The sequence below is a fragment of the Mustela erminea genome, chromosome 19, assembly GCF_009829155.1.
Source record: "Mustela erminea isolate mMusErm1 chromosome 19, mMusErm1.Pri, whole genome shotgun sequence".
Classification (NCBI taxonomy): domain Eukaryota; kingdom Metazoa; phylum Chordata; class Mammalia; order Carnivora; family Mustelidae; genus Mustela; species Mustela erminea.
This window is the reverse complement of record NC_045632.1, coordinates 3530532-3549344: the sequence shown is the minus strand read 5'-3', so window position 1 is coordinate 3549344 and position 18813 is coordinate 3530532. Positions and strand designations below refer to the sequence as shown.

At 46.3% G+C, this 18813-nt stretch overlaps 1 protein-coding gene across 8 annotated transcripts in view; it reads right to left on the bottom strand.

The window, feature by feature from the left end:
* SAE1 (SUMO1 activating enzyme subunit 1) overlaps positions 1–18813 on the bottom strand; it is a 96499-nt gene that overhangs the window by 69619 nt on the left and 8067 nt on the right. For 3 of the 8 annotated variants that reach the window (XM_032326405.1, XM_032326407.1, XM_032326406.1), the window contains one exon: positions 15834–15911. Coding sequence is in view for 5 of the 8 variants with exons in the window: in XM_032326408.1 (XP_032182299.1) it covers positions 12968–13065 (98 nt within the window). In the remaining 3 variants the exon portion in view is untranslated. Of the gene's footprint in view, positions 1–12967; positions 13180–15833; positions 15912–18813 lie in introns of those variants that run through there. The other 5 variants (XM_032326402.1, XM_032326400.1, XM_032326408.1 and 2 more) reach the window with 4 other exon arrangements.

The window sequence follows — 18813 nt, the reverse complement described above, 5'->3', positions numbered from 1 at the left end:
TTTCTCTGTCAAATAAATAAATTCTTTTTTAAATAAAGATTTTATTTATTTATTTGACAGAGAAAGATCACAAGTAGGCAGAGAGGGAGGCAGAGGGGGAGGGGAAGCAGGCTCCCTGCTGAGCAGAGCGCCCAATGCAGGGGCTCCATCCCAGGACCATCTCCCACCTGCCAACTTTAGATCACCACATTCTACACACCTGCAATACACTCCTCCTCTCTAGGCCTAGCTGAGCTTTTCCCCAGACTTCAAAACCCAATTCAAATCCCATTTCCTCAAAAAGTCCTTACCGCAGCCGACTCAAGTGAGCACCCCTTCCTCTGAGCTCTTAGAGCACTGCAACCTATAAATGCCTCTGACAAAAATCACATTTAGCCACGTGGCCTCTCCACAATTCCTACATCCTACAGAACTCTAGACTCTGACTGCTTCCCTTCCCCTAAAGATTTTACTTACTTATTCATTGCCGGGGTGGGGCGCAGGGGGGAGCGTGAGTGGAGGGACGGACAGAGGGAGATGGAGAAACAGACTCCCTGCTCAGAAGGGAGCCCTACAGCTGGATCCCAGGACCCCCCCCCTTTTCTTTTTAAAGATTTTATTTATTTGAGAGAGAGAGACAGCGAGAGGGAATACAAGCAGAGGGAGAAGCAGGCTTCCCACTGAGCAGGGAGCCCGACATGGGCTCGATCCCATGACCTGAACCTAAGGCAGATGCTTAACAACTGAGCCACGCAGGAGGCCCTGCTTGGGATGTTTTTTTCATTCAGCTGCCATCAACACTGAATATCATGTTTGTATTTTTAATCCTTAACTATGCTAGAGATCCTGAACTTACAGCTAATGTATGGCTCAATTACACGAAAAGCACTTAAAATAGGACCTGGCACACAGTCAGCACTTAGTAAATGTCAGCTAGTGTTATTCATACTCTTGACACAACAGTTCCCCTTCTAGGAACGAATGCTGCGGAAATCCTCCGGTGTCATGTACTGATGTGTTCACAGCAGCAGCACCCACCCACTTCCCCCCACCCTCACAGCCACCACCATTTCTCGCCTACGGAACTACGACAGCTTTATACCTGGCCTCCTTGTTTCTACTCTAGCCCCCTACAATCTGCTACCCCCAACTCAGGAAGAAAGAGCTTTTAAATCAGATTATGCCCCTCTCCTGCTCCAACTGTTCAGTGGCTCCCCCTGCAAGTTCCTTACCTAAAGCCCTGGGACAGGCTCATCGCACTCTTCGAGCTGCTTGTTTGCCTACACCCCAGCTCCCGCCTTAAAACTTGACCAGTAGTCAATTCTTTAGGTCTCAACTCACCACCTTAGAAGTCCACACTGGCCACCTAATCCCAATTTATGTCCGCATCCACTTCTATCTGGAATTACACTCTGTTTATATGTTCACTGCCACCTCCTTTTAAATATAAGTTCCAGAAACCATCGTATACCTAGCATCTATGTGCTTACAACTTATTTTACTGGAACAGTATGGAATAGACACACCAAAAGAAACCCAAGTGTCCATCACCAGAATTACATAAATCTGGTACATAATAAAATAATAATAGCTAACATACATTGAAGATTCACCACATGCTACACACTTTTTTTTTTAAGTTTTTATTATTTGGCAGATCACAAGTAGGCAGAGAGGCAGGCAGAGAGAGTGGGGGGTGGAGCAGGCTCCCCGCTGAGCAGAGAGTCTGAAGCAGGGTCATTCCCAGGATCCTGGGATCATGACCTGAGACGAAGGCAGAGGCTTTAACCCACTGAGCCACCCAGGCACCCGATGCTACACACTCTTTCTGTGTACTGTTACATAATTCTCATGACAATCTTATGAGCTGGTATCTCCTTATCCCTACTTTGCAGCTGAGAAAACAGGCACAAAGAAGTTCCCTGGGGGCGCCTGGGTGGCTCAGTGGGTTAAAGCCTCTGCCTTCCGCTCAGCTCTGGATCCCAGGGTCCTGGGATCGAGCCCCGAATGGGGCTTTCTGCTCAGCAGGGAGCCTGCTTCCCTTCCTCTCTGCCTACTTGTGATCTCTGTCTGTCAAATAATGAAAACAAAATCTTAAAAAAAAAAGAATTTCCCTAGCTTACCCAAGGACACGCTTACCCAAGGACACGCTTACCCAAGGACACACAGCTAGGAAGTGGCTAATAATCGGCTAGTTGATCTGGACAATAATAAGGGAGAGCGATTCAGATAGTGGGCTCTGAGGCCACACTACTCTGGTGCACACGCACCACGGAAAACGAGGTAGCCATTAGAAAGAGTAAGATAACAAAAGGTAACACTTACTGAACTCTAACTGTATGCCAAGCACTGTTCTAAGCAATGTATGTGTATTAACTCTTGCCAGAAAGGGGCGCTTGTGTGGCTCAGTCGGTTGGGCATCTGCCTTGGGCTCGCGTCATGATCCCAGTGTTCTGGGATCCAGCCCCACTTCTGGCTCCATGCTGAGCAGGGAACCTGCTTCTCCCTCTCCCTCTGCCTGATGCTCCCCCTGCTTGGGCTCTCTGTGTCAAATTAAATAAATTAATAAACAAATTAGTAATAATAATAAAAAAACCTCTGTCAGAAAGGCACTAGGGGCGCCTGGGTGGCTCAGTGGGTTAAAGCCTCTGCCTTCGGCTTAGGTCATGGTCCCGGGGTCCTGGGATCGAGCCCCACATTGGGCTCTCTGCTCAGCGGGGAGTCTGCTTCCTCCTCTCTCTCTCTGCCTGCCTCTCTGCCTACTTGTGATCTCTCTCTGTCAAATAAATAAATAAAATCTTTAAAAAAAAAAAAAAGAAAGAAAGAAAGGCACTATTGGGCGACTGGGTGGCTCAGTGGGTTAGGCCACTGCCTTCAGCTCGGGTCATGATCTCAGGGTCCTGGGATCGAATCCCGCATCGGGCTCTCTGCTCGGCACGGAGCCTGCTTCCCTCTCTCTCTCTCTGTCTACTTGTGATTTCTCTCTGTCAAATAAATAAATAAAATCTTAAAAAAAAAAGAAAGGCACTGTTAACTCTCATTTTGCAGGTAAGAAAGCTGGAGTAAACAAACTGTGAGCAACCTTCCCTACCCCCACCCTACCCTCAGAAGTCCATGCTCTAATCCCTGGAACCTGTGAATAAATTATTTTACATGACAAAAGGGACTTAGGTGTAATTAAATTAAGATTCCGAAATGGAGAGATTAATCTAGATTATTACTTGGGTGGGTCCTTATAAGAAGGAGGCAGAAGGGTCAGAAGACGCTGTGCTGCTGGCTTTGGAAATGAAGAGGCCACCAGCTATGAAACACAGTTGGCTTCTTCATGCTCTAAAAGTCAAGCAAAAATACTCTCCCCTAGAACCTCCACAGGGCACATGGCCCTGTCAACGCCTTGATTTTAGCCCAGTTAAACTGATTTCAGACTTTTTTTTTTTTTAATTTCAGACTTCTGACCTCCAGAACTGCAAGATAACAAATTTGTATTGTTTTAAGCCACTAAGTTGGTGGTAATTGTTACAGCACCAACAGGAAACTAAGATACTGAGAACAGAGTTGTTAAAGAACAACTATTAAATGGCAAAGCAGGCATCAGCTCGGAAATACTGCTCCCAAGTCTGTACTCTTCAAGTTATACCGCCTCTCAATACCACAAAAATAAATGTAAAATCACATCGTGACAGGTTATGCAGAGAGTGCACAGGTAGCCACAATGGCAGTAATGACCAGCTACAGAGGGCTCACTAGGTTCGAACTAGGTATATTACATATATTACCTCACTGAAACCTTGATTACTGGGGCACCTGGCTGGCTCAGTCAGTAGAGCACATGACTCAAGCTCAGGATCCTGAGTTCAAGCCCCACATCGGGTATGAGGCCTACTTAAAATAAATTCAAAACAATAACTTTGATTATGGTTCTTCAATGTTTCTTTTGGGGGGAAAAAAGCATACACACCCTAAGTACTACATACAATTTCTCACTCTAGAAGTCGAAAGGGCTCCACAGACCCCAGAGTAGGCCATCACGTTTCCATAGGAAAGGAAGGCCTAGAGTAGAGAAAACTGAGGCTCAGAAAAGGTGTCCAAGCTCTCACAGCTGAGTAGCCAGACTGGAACTGGAATATAGAACTGACCATAATCTATGATTTTTCCTCTTTCAATGTCTCCCTCCATGTTGTCTTGTACACAGTATGTTCTAAATAAATATTTGCTGATTAGGCTCTCTCATCTTTACCTTTTACTGCCACAGGAATACCTTTTAAATTTCTGAGGAGGAAGGAACCAGAGCCTTTTTTATTACAACCTTTGAATTCCCAATACATACTGCAAGTTAAGTCAAGCCAACTGAATTCCACTCATGATTAAGAATTCCTAAGACTGGGGGCGCCTGGGTGGCTCAGTGGGTTAAAGCCTCTGCCTTCAGCTCAGGTCATGATCCCAGGGTCCTGGAGTGGAGCCCCGCATCGGGCCCCCTTCTCGGCAGGGAACCTGCTTCTCCCTCTCCCACTCCCCCTGCTTGTGTTCCCTCTCGCTGTGTCTCTACCAAATAAATACATAAAATCCTTTAAAAAAAAAAAAAAAGACTGGGGCGCCTGGGTGGCTCAGTGGGTTAAGCCGCTGCCTTCGGCTCAGGTCATGATCTCAGGGTCCTGGGATCGAGTCCCGCATTGGGCTCTGTGCTCAGCAGGGAGCCTGCTTCCCTCTCTCTCTCTCTGCCTGCCTCTCCATCTACTTGTGATTTCTCTCTGTCAAATAAATAAATAAAATCTTTAAAAAAAAAAAAAAAGACTATCTCAAGTAGGGTAAGCACCAAGTCTCTAGGCCGGAGAGAGGTTCAGCATATTTGAGAACAGAAAGAATCAAGAACTTGAATGAAGTGAACCAAGGAGATGCAGGCAAGATCAGACAAGGCAGAGCATGAAAGGCAATGGATTTTAAAAGCTTTGGATTTTATTCTGAATATAAGAGGAAATCACTGGAAGGCTTTATGCAGAGAACTGGCTGTGATCTGATTTTTTTTTTTTTAATCAATCTGGCTGTTGTATGGAGACTGGATTATACAGTCAAGAGTGGAACAGAGAACAGTTGAGGGGACTACTGAGGGTGTTGTGAGAGATGATGAGCGTAAGCTGGACTTAGAAATGAGGAAAGGGAAAAAAAAAAAAAAGAAATGAAGAAAGGTTGGTCCACCTGGGTGACTCGGTCAATTTAAGCGACTGCCTTCAGCTCAGGCCATGATACTGTAGTCCGGGGATTGAGTCCCACATTAGGCTCCCTGCTCAGCATGAAGACTGCTTCTTCCTCTGCTCCTCGCCCCACTCTCATGTTCTCTCTCTCAAATAAACAAATAAAATCTTTTTAAAAAGGGGGGGGGCACCTGGGTGGCTCAGTGGGTTAAAGCCTCTGCCTTCAGCTCAGGTCACGGGCCCAGAATCCTGGGATCGAGCCCCGCATCGGGCTTTCTGCACAGCGGGGAGCCTGCTTCCCCCTCTCTCTCTGCCTGCCTCTCTGCCTGCTTGTGATCTCTGTCTGTAAAATAAATAAATAAAATCTTAAAAAAAAAAAAGGAAATGAAGAAAGGTGACTGAGATAGTATGAAGCGGAGCTGACAGGACTTGCCAACAGATGGGACATAGGAATAATGGACACAAATGAATAAAGAATGTCTAGATTTGGGACGCTTGGGTAGCTCAGTTGGTTGGGCAGCTGCCTTCGGCTCGGGTCATGATCCTGGCGTCCTGGGATCGAGTCCCACATCGGGCTCCTTGCTCTGCGGGGAGCCTGTTCTCCCTCTGCCTCTGCCTGCCATTCTGTCTGCCTGCTCACTCGCTCTCCCTCTCTCTCTCTCTCTCTCTGATAAATAAATAAAATCTTAAAAAAAAAAAAAAAAAAAAAAAGAATGTCTAGATTTCTAGTCAGTGCAACCAGGTAAATGATGAGGCCAAACACATTTGGCAGATCAGACCATTTTCTCCTTCAGACAGAAACTCATCTTCACTTAACTAACTGTAAAGTACTTTTCATTTAAATCTACAATCTTGCTCCATCTAACTACCCATTCATTACATTTCCTTCAGTGTCTTCCAGAATCCAAAACAGAACTTAAGACTGTTGCCCCTACAATCTTCCTCATTCTTCTGGAGTCTCCATTTGTCCCACTGATGTTTACTTTACATCTGCCTTATTTATCTCAACCTATTTCCTATGTAGCTTCCCTTCTTTTGTTGCTTATGATTTATACTTGTCAAATCATTGTAGCTGTAATTTACTGAGTGCTTTCTGAGCATAGGCACTATTCATGCATTATCTCATTTCTTGTGTCTTTGTTTATTAGGTAGTCTCTACACCCAAGGTAGACCTTAGACTCACGACCCTGAGATCAAGAGTCGAGTCCCCTTCCAGCTGAGCCAGCTGGGTGCCTCCACGCATTATCTCATTTAATTCTCAACAATCTTATAATATAGATTCTATTATCTCCACCTGACAGATGAGGAAACGAAAGCACAGAGAAGGAATGTATATCCAAGGTTAAACAAGAATTTCTGCCATTGAGATTCAAACTCCATCAACGGCTAGCAACACTACAATAAACTGGTCCTTACATGAGACGATCAGGTTTGGCCTCCACAACACAGTGAATCCTCAGTTACTATTACAGCAAATGGGTGCCTGCAGAACCAACTGAAGTTCTTTTGAACAGCAGCAGAATTGGATAATGAGTCTCAAAACATGGAAATTTTTTTTTAAGATTTTATTTGTTTATTTGACAGAGACACAGCGACAGAGGGAGCACAAGTACGGGGAGTGAGAGAGGGAGAAACAGGCTTCTCGCGGAGCAGGGAGCCGGATGCAGGCTCAATCCCAGGACTCCGGGACCATGACCTGAGCAGAAGGCAGACGCTTAACCACTGAGCCACCCAGGCACCCTGAACACACAGAAATTTTTGAGGTCCCTTTTTGTAAAGTCAAAATTTCAGAGTTGAAAGAGTCCTTAAAAATGTAGTCACCTGGGGGCGCCTGGGTGGCTCAGTGGGTTAAGCCTCTGCCTTCAGCTCAGATCATGATCTCGGGGTCCTGGGATCAAGCCCCGCATCGGGCTCTCTGCTCAGCGGGGAGCCTGCTTCTGCCTCTCTCTGCCTACTTGTGACCTCTGTCAAATAAATAAAATTAAAAATAAAAAAAAATGTAGTCACCTGGGGCACCTGGGTGGCTCAGCGGGTTGAGCCTCTGCCTTTGGCTCAGGTCATGATCTCAGGGTCCTGGGATTGAGCCCCACATCAAGCTCTCTGCTCAGTGGGGAACCTGCTTCCCCACCCGCCCCCCGCCTGTCTCTCTGCCTACTTGTGATCTCTGTAGAATAAGTAAATAAAATCTTAAAAAAAATATATATATATACATATATATATATGTATATATATAGTCACCCTCATCCCTCCTTTTTGCAGATGTGGAACTAAGGACAACAAAATGTGTGACTGACCCAAAGTCAAGAGAGCTGGTTAGAACTGGGAACTGAACCCAGGTTTCTTGATTTCCTATGTCTTTGCAAAGTACAGTCATTTCATCTAACAAATACATCTAAATGTCTACAAACTTGCAAGCACTAGAAACTTAGTAAGACCAGTCAAACCCCTTTTGTTATCAGACATTTATAAAACGCTTGTCCTTGGATGCCTGGGTGGCTCAGTGGATTAAGCCTCTGCCTTCCGCTCAGGTCATGGTCCTGGGATTCTGGGATAGAGTCCCACATCAGACTCGCTCGGCGGGGAGCCTGCTTCCTCCTCTCTCTCTCTGCCTGCCTACTTGTGATCTGTCAAATAAATAAATAAAATCAACAAATAAATAAAAACAACAACAACAAACCGCTTGGTCCTCTCTACTTGGTCCTCTTGGTACCTCATCTACTTTCCTCTCTTGAGTCACCCCCGCCCTTCCTCATGCTTAGATAAGGGGAAAACAAACTACTATTGAGCGATAGAAGAATCAGATGGCCCTACCTTGGGAAAGGCAATGCAGAAACTGCTGAAGCACATATTCTGAAAACATACACAGCTCCAGCTTCAACACCCTCCTTTACACTAATTTGACTGAAAAAATGAGCCCTTATTATCAAAAATGATCTGGAGGTGGGGAGGGTATGAACCTGAATTGAGTGACTTAGATTCAACTCCTACTTCTATTTGGTCCATGACTTGGGAGTCTGTTCTGAACCTCATCCATAAAAAGGGCTATGTCCCATAGCAAGAAATGCAAAGTCACACGCTGACAGGAGCCAAGCAATTATGCCAAATGAGTGAAGTTGAACTGATAGGGAGGATCCCTAGAGAGAATGCTGTGCCATGTCAGAGGTAGTCCCTATTTAGCTCCAACCAATGTGGAAGGTCTGACTTTTCTATTCTTCAAGAGAAGACAGAAATCAGAAATTGCCAGACTGGGGCATGAGGCTGGGGTGCAGTGGGAGGGAAGAGATTCACATTTCTTTCCCAACTTTATTTTTTCTTTTTAAGATTTTACTTATTTAGGGGCACCTGTGTGGCTCAGTGGGTTAAGCCTCTGCCTTCGGCTCAGGTCATGGTTTCAAGGTCCTGGGATCGAGCCCCGCATCAGGCTCTCTGTTCAGCAGGGAGCCTGCTTCTCTCTCTCTCTATCTTCCTCTGCCTACTTATGCTTTCTCTCTGTCAAATAAATAAATAAAATCTTAAAAAAAAAAAAAAAAGATTTTACTTATTTATTCAACAGAGACACAGCGAGAGAGGGAACACAAGGAGGGGAAGTGGGAGAGGGAGAAGCAGGCCTCCCGCTGAACAGGAAGCCCAATGCAGGGCTTGATACCAAGACCCTGGGATCATGACCCAACCCGAAAGGCAGCCCAGACACCCCCCTTTTCCCAACTTCCCATGATAAAAACTTAAAACACACAGAAAATAAAAAGAATAGTTTGCATTCTGCTAGAATGTGCTATCTCTAGATGTGCTATTACCACATCTAGAAAATAATTCTCAAATATCACCTAATAGGACTGACTATTCAAATTTCCACTACTGTCTAAGATGCTTCTTTATGGGTTTTCTTTTTTTTTTTTTTTTTTTTTAAAGATTTTATTTATTTATTTGAGAGAGAATGAGTGAGAGAGAGCATCAGAGAGGAGAAGGTCACAGGGAGAAGCAGGCTCCCCAAGGAGTTGGGAGCCCGATGCGGGACTCGAACCCGGAAGTCCGGGATCATGACCTGAGCTGAAGGCAGTCGCTCAACCCACTGAGCCACCCAGGCGCCCTATGGGTTTTCTTTTTGAACCAGGATCCAGGCAAGGTTTACATCTTACATGTGGCTTCACCTCTTTATGCTCTTTTAATCTAGAACACTCCCTCCCCTTGTTTTTTCCATGACATTGACTTCTGGAATAGAACCAGAACAGTTGTCTTGCAAAATGTCCTGCATCCTGGACATCTAATCATAACCTCAGTGTTCTTTAATTTGTTCCTCTACTCTCTGAAAGCATGATTAGGCTAAAATACAGTCAGCAGGAAAACTTCAAGGTGACACACTGAAGTTCTTACTTCACAGAAAGCACATTATTAATAATCACTTCCAAAGACAACAAACTCGTTTTTCATTTCTTTGTTTGAATATTTCCTTGGCCTTATGGATTCTAAATGATTAAGTATTATTAAGTCCATCTATCTCTCTCTTTCTCTCTCCTTCCTTCCTTCTTTTCACTTGATTTTTAAAAGTCATCTCTACATCTAACATGCGGCTTGAACTCAGAACCCCAGTATCAAGAGTGTCAATGCTCCACTAACTAAGCCAGCCAGGCACCCCAATTTTTTCCTTTTGATGCTCAAATGGTCTCAAATGTGGCCAATTCTCTAAACTTTTAAATGTTGGCAACTAATTTCAAAAAATTTAAAACAGTGTATGAAAGATACCACCCAGTTTTTAACCTCTAGACCATTACTCTCCTTTCCAGTTCTGATCACCTAGATCCAGTATCACACAGAATCAGCAACAAAATGTTGCCAGAACACAACTGGCTGATTCCTAGGCCACCTTCTATTTTACAAAAGAACCCCAGACTCCAGAGTTCTCCTATTCCATCTGGAGTTTCCTTAGAGGCAAGTCAATCTGCTTTGTGGAGCCTCTTTCCGGTGGTACAGGGGAAGTCACTGCCCTTCCTACTTCAGAACTGATAGGAGCTGGTGGACATGAAGGCACTTTAACAAACTCTCCAAGATTGTCTATAAATACAGATATCCAAATTAATGATAACCCCTTCCTTTCCTCCCAAGACCCTCAATCAATCCTCTTCAGGTTCTGCACTGAATTCGGTACCTCTCCACTCCCTCAAAATAATTCCCATTTCCCAAGAATTCCATACCCTGACTGATTTGTCCCGTAGGCCATCTCCTCTTCAGCAGCTCCCATCCATTCTTCACTGCTCCTCAGAGGAACCATTCCTCGGACAGTTCTCTCACTATATTTCAGCTTCATCTTCACCAACTTTGCCCTACCTTAAAACCACCTGCTGCCCCCACCCTTTCCATGAGCCCTCCTAATACACTTAGGATCTCTTTCCCAACCCTTTTGGACCTCCTAACACTCAAACCTACTTCAAATATCAGACCCTAAAACCAATCAGTCCCACCTATAATCCTCAAGCCCATTTCCACCATTTAATTCCCAATATTCCACTTTAGACCCCTTGGATCCTCAGACCAATGCTTGCTGATGCCTCACAATGCCCCCTCCAACTGCATAAAACCCCACACATCTGAGATAAGCGTGAAAACTCAGGTTCACCCCACCTCACCCCCCCACACACACATTCTCTTTCACCAAAAAATTCTAGAAACTCCCACCTCTCAAGCTAAATTCTCTCCACCTGCCTGCCTCCTTACCCTAGATCAATTAACTCTACTCTGGACTCACATCACATACCTCCCCACCAATCAGACCTCAACTCTGAACTCAACCATTCATACTTCTACTTAGACATGAATAACCACCTAAAACCTAAGTCCTGGGGCACCTGCATGGCTCAGTCGGTTAGACATCTGCCTTCAGATTGAATCATGATCCCAGGGTCCTGGGATCGAGCCCGGCATCTGGCTCCTTGCTCGGTGGGGAGCCTGATTCTCCCTCTCCCTCTGCAGGCCATTCCCCCAGGCACCCCAAGAGCGATCCTTTTAAAATGCAAACCTGATGGGGCGCCTGGGTGGCTCAGTGGGTTAAGCCTCTGCCTTTGGCGCAAGTCATGATTCCAGGATCCTGGGATGGAGCCCCACATCAGGCTCTCTACTTGGCAGGGAGCCTGCTTCCTCTTCACTCTCTGCCTGCCTACTTGTGATCTCTTGCTGTGAAATAAATAAATAAAATCTTTAAAAATAAAATAAAATAAAATGTGAACCTGATCGCTTTATTCCTAGGCTCAAACTCTCCAGGGGGTTTCCCAGAACACTGGAAATAAAAAAGCTCCTCATTTCGTTCCACCACCTTGCTTCTTTCTCTCCTTTGCCAAGCAAGCTCCGGCCCCCAGGACTGTACACCAGCTGTTTTCTCTCTACATGGCTCTTTTTCCTTCACACAGGTCTGAGGCTCAATGTTACCTCTTCAGAGGCTTTCCCCGGCCTCCCTATCAAAATAGCTCTCCGACCTCAGCACCCTTTACTGACCCTGGTGTGAGGGTCAATACTCTACAGTTTTCCTCTCCCTGGCACTTGCATTACCTATTATATTATTTACGTTTATTGTTTCCCCCACCAGAAAGTACACTGCATGTGGGCAAGAAGTCCATCCAGTTCACTAATATATGTTCAGTGCCTAGAAAAGTGCTTCTGGCAGGTGCTCAATGAATATCTGACCTCATGTCCCCCAATAACTATTAAGTACCCCAGGTATCCCCAACCCTAGTGTCCAGTCCTCTCAAGACACACACACACACACACACACACACACACACACACACCCCGTTCCTAGGAATAAGCAACCTCTTCGGATAGCTCCAGCCCCTAGGCTCTCCGGGCCTCTCAAGATTCTCAGTAGAGGGCGCCTGGGTGACTCAGTGGGTTAAGCCACTGCCTTCCGCTCAGGTCATGATCTCAGGGTCCTGGGATGGAGTCTGGCATCAGGCTCTCTGCTCAGCAGGGAGCCTGCTTCCTCCTCTCTCTCTCTGCCTGCCTCTCCGTCTACTTGTGATCTCTGTCAAATAAATAAATAAAATCTTAAAAAAAAAAAAAAAAGATTCTCAGTAGAAATAACTGGCTCCAAAACTCCTCAAAAAACATTCGGGACGCCTGGGTGGCTCAGTTGGTTAAGCAGCTGCCTTCGGCTCAGGTCATGATCCCAGCGTCCTGGGATCGAGTCCCACATCGGGCTCCTTGCTCAGCAGGGAGCTTGCTTCTCCCTCTGCCTCTTCCTGCCATTCTGTCTGCCTGTGCTCGCTCTCTCCCCCTCTCTCTCTCTGATAAATAAATAAAATCTTTAAAAAAAAAAAAAACATTCATTCTTTCCAGTTGGCCCATCCTTTCGAAGCCACAAGAATGTAAGCTCGCCCGTGTTCGGTGGGTAGTCTCCCCAGCGTCCAGCAGAGAATAGGTTCCCACAATCTCCGAATGAATGAACTACGCCCCCACTTCATCCTTCCCTTGCACCCTCCTACTCGCCAAGCGCTCACCACCACCACTCCCTTCGGGCGTCTGCGTCCCTGAGTTTGAGTCTTCCTGATCCCTCAGGACTCCCCCACCGCCGCTTCCAGAGGCTTCCCTCGGAACGACCCTCCCCACCACCCTGAGAGGCCCCCGCTTTCCACATCTTCCAGAAACACCCCTAACCAACCCCTCCAGTTCTCTCAAGAAGGCCGCCCTCCCAGGGCACGTAATTCCCGCCTCCTCGCTTCAAATCAGATCCTCCGGCTCCATGAGGGCTGCGAACGCCTCAGGCCAGACGCCCCCTCCAGACCCTCAGCCCCACAAGCCGCTCTGGCCCTGACCGTTTCTGGGCCTCCAATCCCCACAGACGGATTTGCCGGTCATACTGCGCCGCCTCCTCCTCGCTGATGCCGCCGCCAGCCTCCTCCTTCTCCACCATGGCGCCGGCTCTAGCTGCCTGCACTCGGGTCCTGCCCACGGCAACCACCCGCCAGCCCCAAACGCCGCCAACCGCCGCCGGCCGCGCGCCCGGGCCGCCTCTGCGCCTGCGCCAGGGACCGCGCCGGCGCAGGACCTCCTCCACGGCCCGCCCCGCCCCTAGAGCCCAGGACCACGTGGACCTCCCTAGCCTCAAAGGCGGGCCAGCGGGACTGTTCGTCACGTGATGGGGCTTCAGCCAATTCTGTCCCCAAAATGGCGCGGTTTAGCAACCCGAGACAACAGTTACGCAAATGTAGCTTTATGGGGCTATTAATTCAGCAAATATTTATCTAATACCTGCTGAAATCCCAGCATTGGGGGTGTTTTGAGCAGCGAATAAAATAGACAAAGCCCTGTCCTCATGGAGCTTACGTTCTGTTGAGGGGAGCCCAAAGAAGAATGGAAATCAGGCCGTGATAAATGCTGCGGAGAAAAATAAAGGCAGATACGGACCTTCAGGGTTGCAGGAGTGGCCAGAGAGAAGGTCTCTCAGAGAAAGTGATACTGAATAGAGATCTGAAGGGATCGAATAAACAAGAATAACTAGGAGGTGGAGCATTTCCAGTCAGGGTAAAGAGCACGTGCAAAGGCCCTGAAGCTGGAATGTGCTAGCATAGTCGAGGAACTATGGAGAGGGCAAGGTGTCTGGAGCAGAGAGAGAAGGACAGATTGTAAGAGGTGAAATCGTAGATGAAGCGAGTGGTACATCCAGTAGGGCCTTGTAGGCTAGTATTACCTTATACCTATTTTCCTCAGGCAGTCTTTTTATTATCCATTCAACAAATACTTACCGAGCATTTATGTGTCAACGATTGATCTCAGTGCTAGGCTCGGTAGAGCCCTGTAAAAAAGAAGTAACTGCTTTCCCACAGAGTTAAAATGGGCTTTGCCCAAGTTCTTTCTCTATGAGATTATGAGATTACTTAGGGTTTGTTTTTTTTTTTTTTTAAGATTTTATTTATTTATTCGACAGACAGAGATCTCAAGTAGGTGCAGAGGCAGCCAGAGGAGAGAGACAGGAGGAAGCAGGCTCCCCACCTAGCAGAGAGAGCCTGACGAGGGCCTCCGGGACCATGACCTGAGCAGAAGGCAGAGCTTTAACCCACTGAGCCACCCAGGTGCCCCTAGAATTTTTTTTGTTTTGATTTTTTAATTTTTTTTAAAGATTTTATTTATTTATTTGACAGACAGAGATCACAAATAGGCAGAGGGGGGGAAGCAGGCTCCCTGCTGAGCAGAGAGCCCGATGGGGGACTCCATTCCAGGACCCTGGGATCATGACCTGAGCTGAAGACAGAGGCTCTAACCCACTGAGCTACACAGGTGCCCCCTCCCAGCCCCTTGGTTTTTTGTTACTATTATTTCACAGCTGAGGGGTCTAAGGGCCAGAAAAGTTAAGTATTAGTAGCCTGAACGAAGTCTTACCTTAGAAGTAGTGAAACTGGGATTCAAACCCAGGTGGTGTGGCTCACATGCTTCATTGGAGGTATACTTCTGGAGGTATATTAAGCTTCTACCATGTGCTCCGATCTTGCCCCTGAGGTACATACTCTATGAACCTCAGAGATGGATATTTCATCCCCTTTTACAGACCACAACTCTGGGGCTCAGAAAGGGGTAGGAATTCATCCAAGATCACAATATCACTCAAAAAAAAAAAAAAAGTTTGGCCAATGCTTACTCTTGGTTATAGATGTGAACAAATCATGTAAAAAATTAGAGACTTAACAATAAATGGTTATTATCTCTTATGGTTTCTGTGGGTCTGGGATTCAGAGCAGCTTATCTGGGCTGTTCTGGCACAAGGTCTTTCATGAGCATGGGGTCGGATGTCAGCTGGGGCTACAGTCATCTGATGGCTTGTGATGAAAGATCCCTTTCCAAGGTGACTCACTCCTTATGGCTGGCAAGTTGACATGGGCTGATGGCTGGGAGCCTCAGTTCCACTCCACGTGGGCACAACCGCCAGGCTTTGTGAGTGTCCTCATGACATGGGGGCTGGCTTCCCCCAAACTGAGTGATCCATGAGAGCAAGGTGAAAGTAGCAATGTCTTTTATTTTTTTTTAACATATTTATTTGGGAGAGAGCATGAGCAGGGGGAGCAGCAGAGGAAGAAGCCGACTCTCTGCGGAGCAGGGAGCCCAGTGCTGGACTGGACCCCAGGATCCCAGATCATGACCTGAGCCGATAGCAGACACTTACCAAATGAGGCACCCCATCAATGTCTTTTATAACTCAGCCTTGGAAGTCACACACTGCCACTTCTGTAAAATCCCATGGATCATACACAGCTGTATTCATTATAGGAGAGGACAATACAAGGACATGAATATGGTGAATAAAAGAAACATGGGGGCGCCTGGGTGGCTCAGTGGGTTAAGCCGCTGCCTTCGGCTCAGGTCATGATCTCAGGGTCCTGGGATCGAGTCCCGCATCGGGCTCTCTGCTCAGCAGGGAGCCTGCTTCCTCCTCTTTCTCTCTCTACCTGCCTCTCTGCCTACTTGTGATCTCTCTCTGTCAAATAAATAAATAAAATATTAAAAAAAAAAAAAGAAACATGGATCTGCCCTGTGTTGTGCTGACCAGCTAATAAGGAAGACAGGAAGTATTTTACCAGCAAAGGAATTATTCACTAAACAGTCTTGAAAAATATCTACCATATCCCTACCATGTTTTTGACTTTGTGCCAGGCCCCAGGGATACAATAATGATAAAAATGGACATACCTCTGCTTTAAGGACAGTCATAATCCAGTGGGAGAGATAAAACAGCCACATAAATATAAATAGAAACTTTGTGAAGTGCTGTGAAGGAAAAGAAGAAAGAGCTATGACAGTGTTTGACTTCATGCTGGAGTCAGAAAAAGGATATTCTGAGAATGTAAACTTTCTGCTGAGCTTTACAGAGTCAATAAAGTTCAAATAACAAAACATGGGAAGAACCCCAGGTGGGAAGGATGGCTGCACCTGCTGTGACCCAGAATTTAAGCTCATTCTCTCTCTCTCTCTCTTTCTAATTATTTTATTTATTTATCTGATAGAGACAGACAAGGAGGGGGCCCAGACAGAAAGGGAGAAGAAAGCTGACCTCTGGGCAGGGAGCCCATAGAAGGGCTCAATCCCAGGACCCTGTGATCATGACCTGAGCCAAAGGCGGACACTTAACTGCTTAACCAACTAAGCCACCTAGGCACCTCTCATTCTTTCTGACTCTGCCTCCCTGAGGGTATCTCCTTGACCCTTACTCCTCCACCCCACACACTCTGTGGGAAGTTTAAAACAGGCCCACAAATCTGGGGCACCTGGCTGGCTCTGTTGGTAGAGCATGCGGCTCTTGATCTGGAGGTCTTGAGTTCAAGCCCCACGTTGTGCCTCAAGCTTATTGAAAAAATAAAAAATAAAACACGCCCACAAATCCTTTGATATTCTTCAATCCTTTGGTATTCTTCAACGATATTGAGTGGGGGGAATCAAAATCCCCGTCCTTGAATCTGTACTCTATGATGGCTTGCAAGGAATAAACGCTGAACCAATTTCTCCATCCAGGCCTTAAGAAACACGCAGCTTGGGGCGCCTGGGTGGTTCAGTCAATTAAGCATCTGCCTTTGGCTTGGGTCATGATCCCAGGGTCCTGGGATTGTGTCCCTCATTGGGCTCCTTGCTCAGTGGGGAGCTTGCTTCTCCTTCTGCCTGCCTCTCCCTCCCCTGGTTCTTTCTCTCTGACAAATAAATAAATAACATCTTTTAAAAAAAGAAAAGAAAGAAACGAGATCATGAATGATTTTTTTTAAATACAGAGAATTTGGGGCTCCTGGGTGGCTCAGTGGGTTAAAGCCTCTGCCTTTGGCTCGGGTCATGATCCCAGGGTCCTGGGATGAGAGGAGTGCATGCTTCCTCCTCTCTCTCTCTGACTGCCTCTCTGCCTACTTGTGATCTCTGCCCATCAAATAAATAAATAAAATCTTTAAAAATATATAAATAAATAAAACTGAGAATCTATAAAGATTTTATTTATTTGACAGAGATCACAAGTAGGCAGAGAGGCAGGCAGAGGGAGAGGAGAAAGCAGGCTCCCTGCTGAGCAGAGAGCCCGGTGCAGGGCTTGATCCCAGCACCCTGATCCCAGGACCTGAACCTAAGGCAGAGGCTCAACCCACTGAGCCACCCAGGAGCCACTGGTAATCTATTTGTTAATTACAGTATATGACCGTTGTACTTTGAGGCAAATAGAGAACATAAAAAATCAGGATCCTGTCAGCTAAAGGAACAAGTCCAGAGTAAACATCACTTTGCTTAGAATGATTTGAGGTTCTCTTTGAAATGATCATGTCTGGGAGGCACATGCCTCTTCAAATCTGTATTGTTTCTTCCAAATATTTCTTGGCCCCCAGCAAAGGCCCGTTCCTAACTCCTTTCCTGATCTCCAATCCAGCCTCCAACCACAACCTTACTGTTTTTTTTTTTTAAGATTTTATTTTTTTGACAGGGAGAGACACAATGAGAGAGAGAACACAAGCAGGGGGAGTGGGAGAAGGAGAAGCAGGCTCCCTGCAGAGCAAGGAGTCTGGTGCGGGGGCTCGATCCCAGGACTCTGGGATCATGACCTGACCCGAAGGCAGCTGCTTAAGGACTGAGCCTTCCAGGCACCCCTGACCTCATCTATAGGAGGAGATAAGGGTCCAGATGCCTTGAAGTTCAGGAACACAATGAGAATAGTTGACACTATTTGATAACTTTATGTATTTATTTAGATTTTATTTTTATTTATTTGTCAGAGAGAGAGAGAGAGATCACACACACATGGGAGGAGCAGGCAGAAGGAGAAGCAGCCTTCTCGCTGAGCAGGGAGCCCAATGTGGGGCTCCATCCCAGGACCCCCTGGGACCATGACCAGAGCCAAAGGCAGACACTTAACTGACACTTAACCAGACTGAGCCACCCAGGCGTCCCTAACTTTTTATTATTTTATTTATTTATTTTAATTTTTAAAAAATGTTTTATTTATTTATTTGACAGACAGAGAGAGAGAGAGAGAACACAAGCAGGGGGAGCGGGAGGCGGGGAAGCAGGCTTCCTGCCCAGCAGGGAGCCTGACGGAAGCCACTTGACTGAGCCACCCAGCTGCCCCTATAACATTTTTAAAAAATATATATATATTTTTAAGTAAATTCTACAGGAAACACGGGGCCCTGAGATCAAGAGTTGCAGGCTCTACCAACTGACCCACCCGGGTGTCCCATAGACTTTTATTTTGAAGATTTTTAAGCTTACAGAAAAACAGCCCAATGAATATACATACATCCTTTGTCTAGATTCATTAACTTGAAGTTTTGGCACATCCTCTCTGTCTGTCTGTCTGTCTCTCTCTCACACACACACACACACATTTTTTGACTAAACAACTTCACAGTCACTCCAGGTCTTTAAATCAATGCAGGGAAAAACCGGGGCACCTGGATGGCTCAGTCAGTTAAGCGTCTGCCTTTGGCTCTGGTCATGATCCCAGGGTTCTGGGATCCAGCCTGGGATCCATCTGAGTCAGGCTCCCTGCTCAGTGGGGAGTCTGCCTCTCCCTCTCCATCTGCCTCTCCCCCAGCTTATGAGCAGGAGCTCTCTTTCTAGTCTTAAAAAGAATCAGTGCAGGGAAATATTTTGAGCATCAGTAGGCCAGGTTCTCTTAAACACTTCCTGCATATAAAAATCCAAA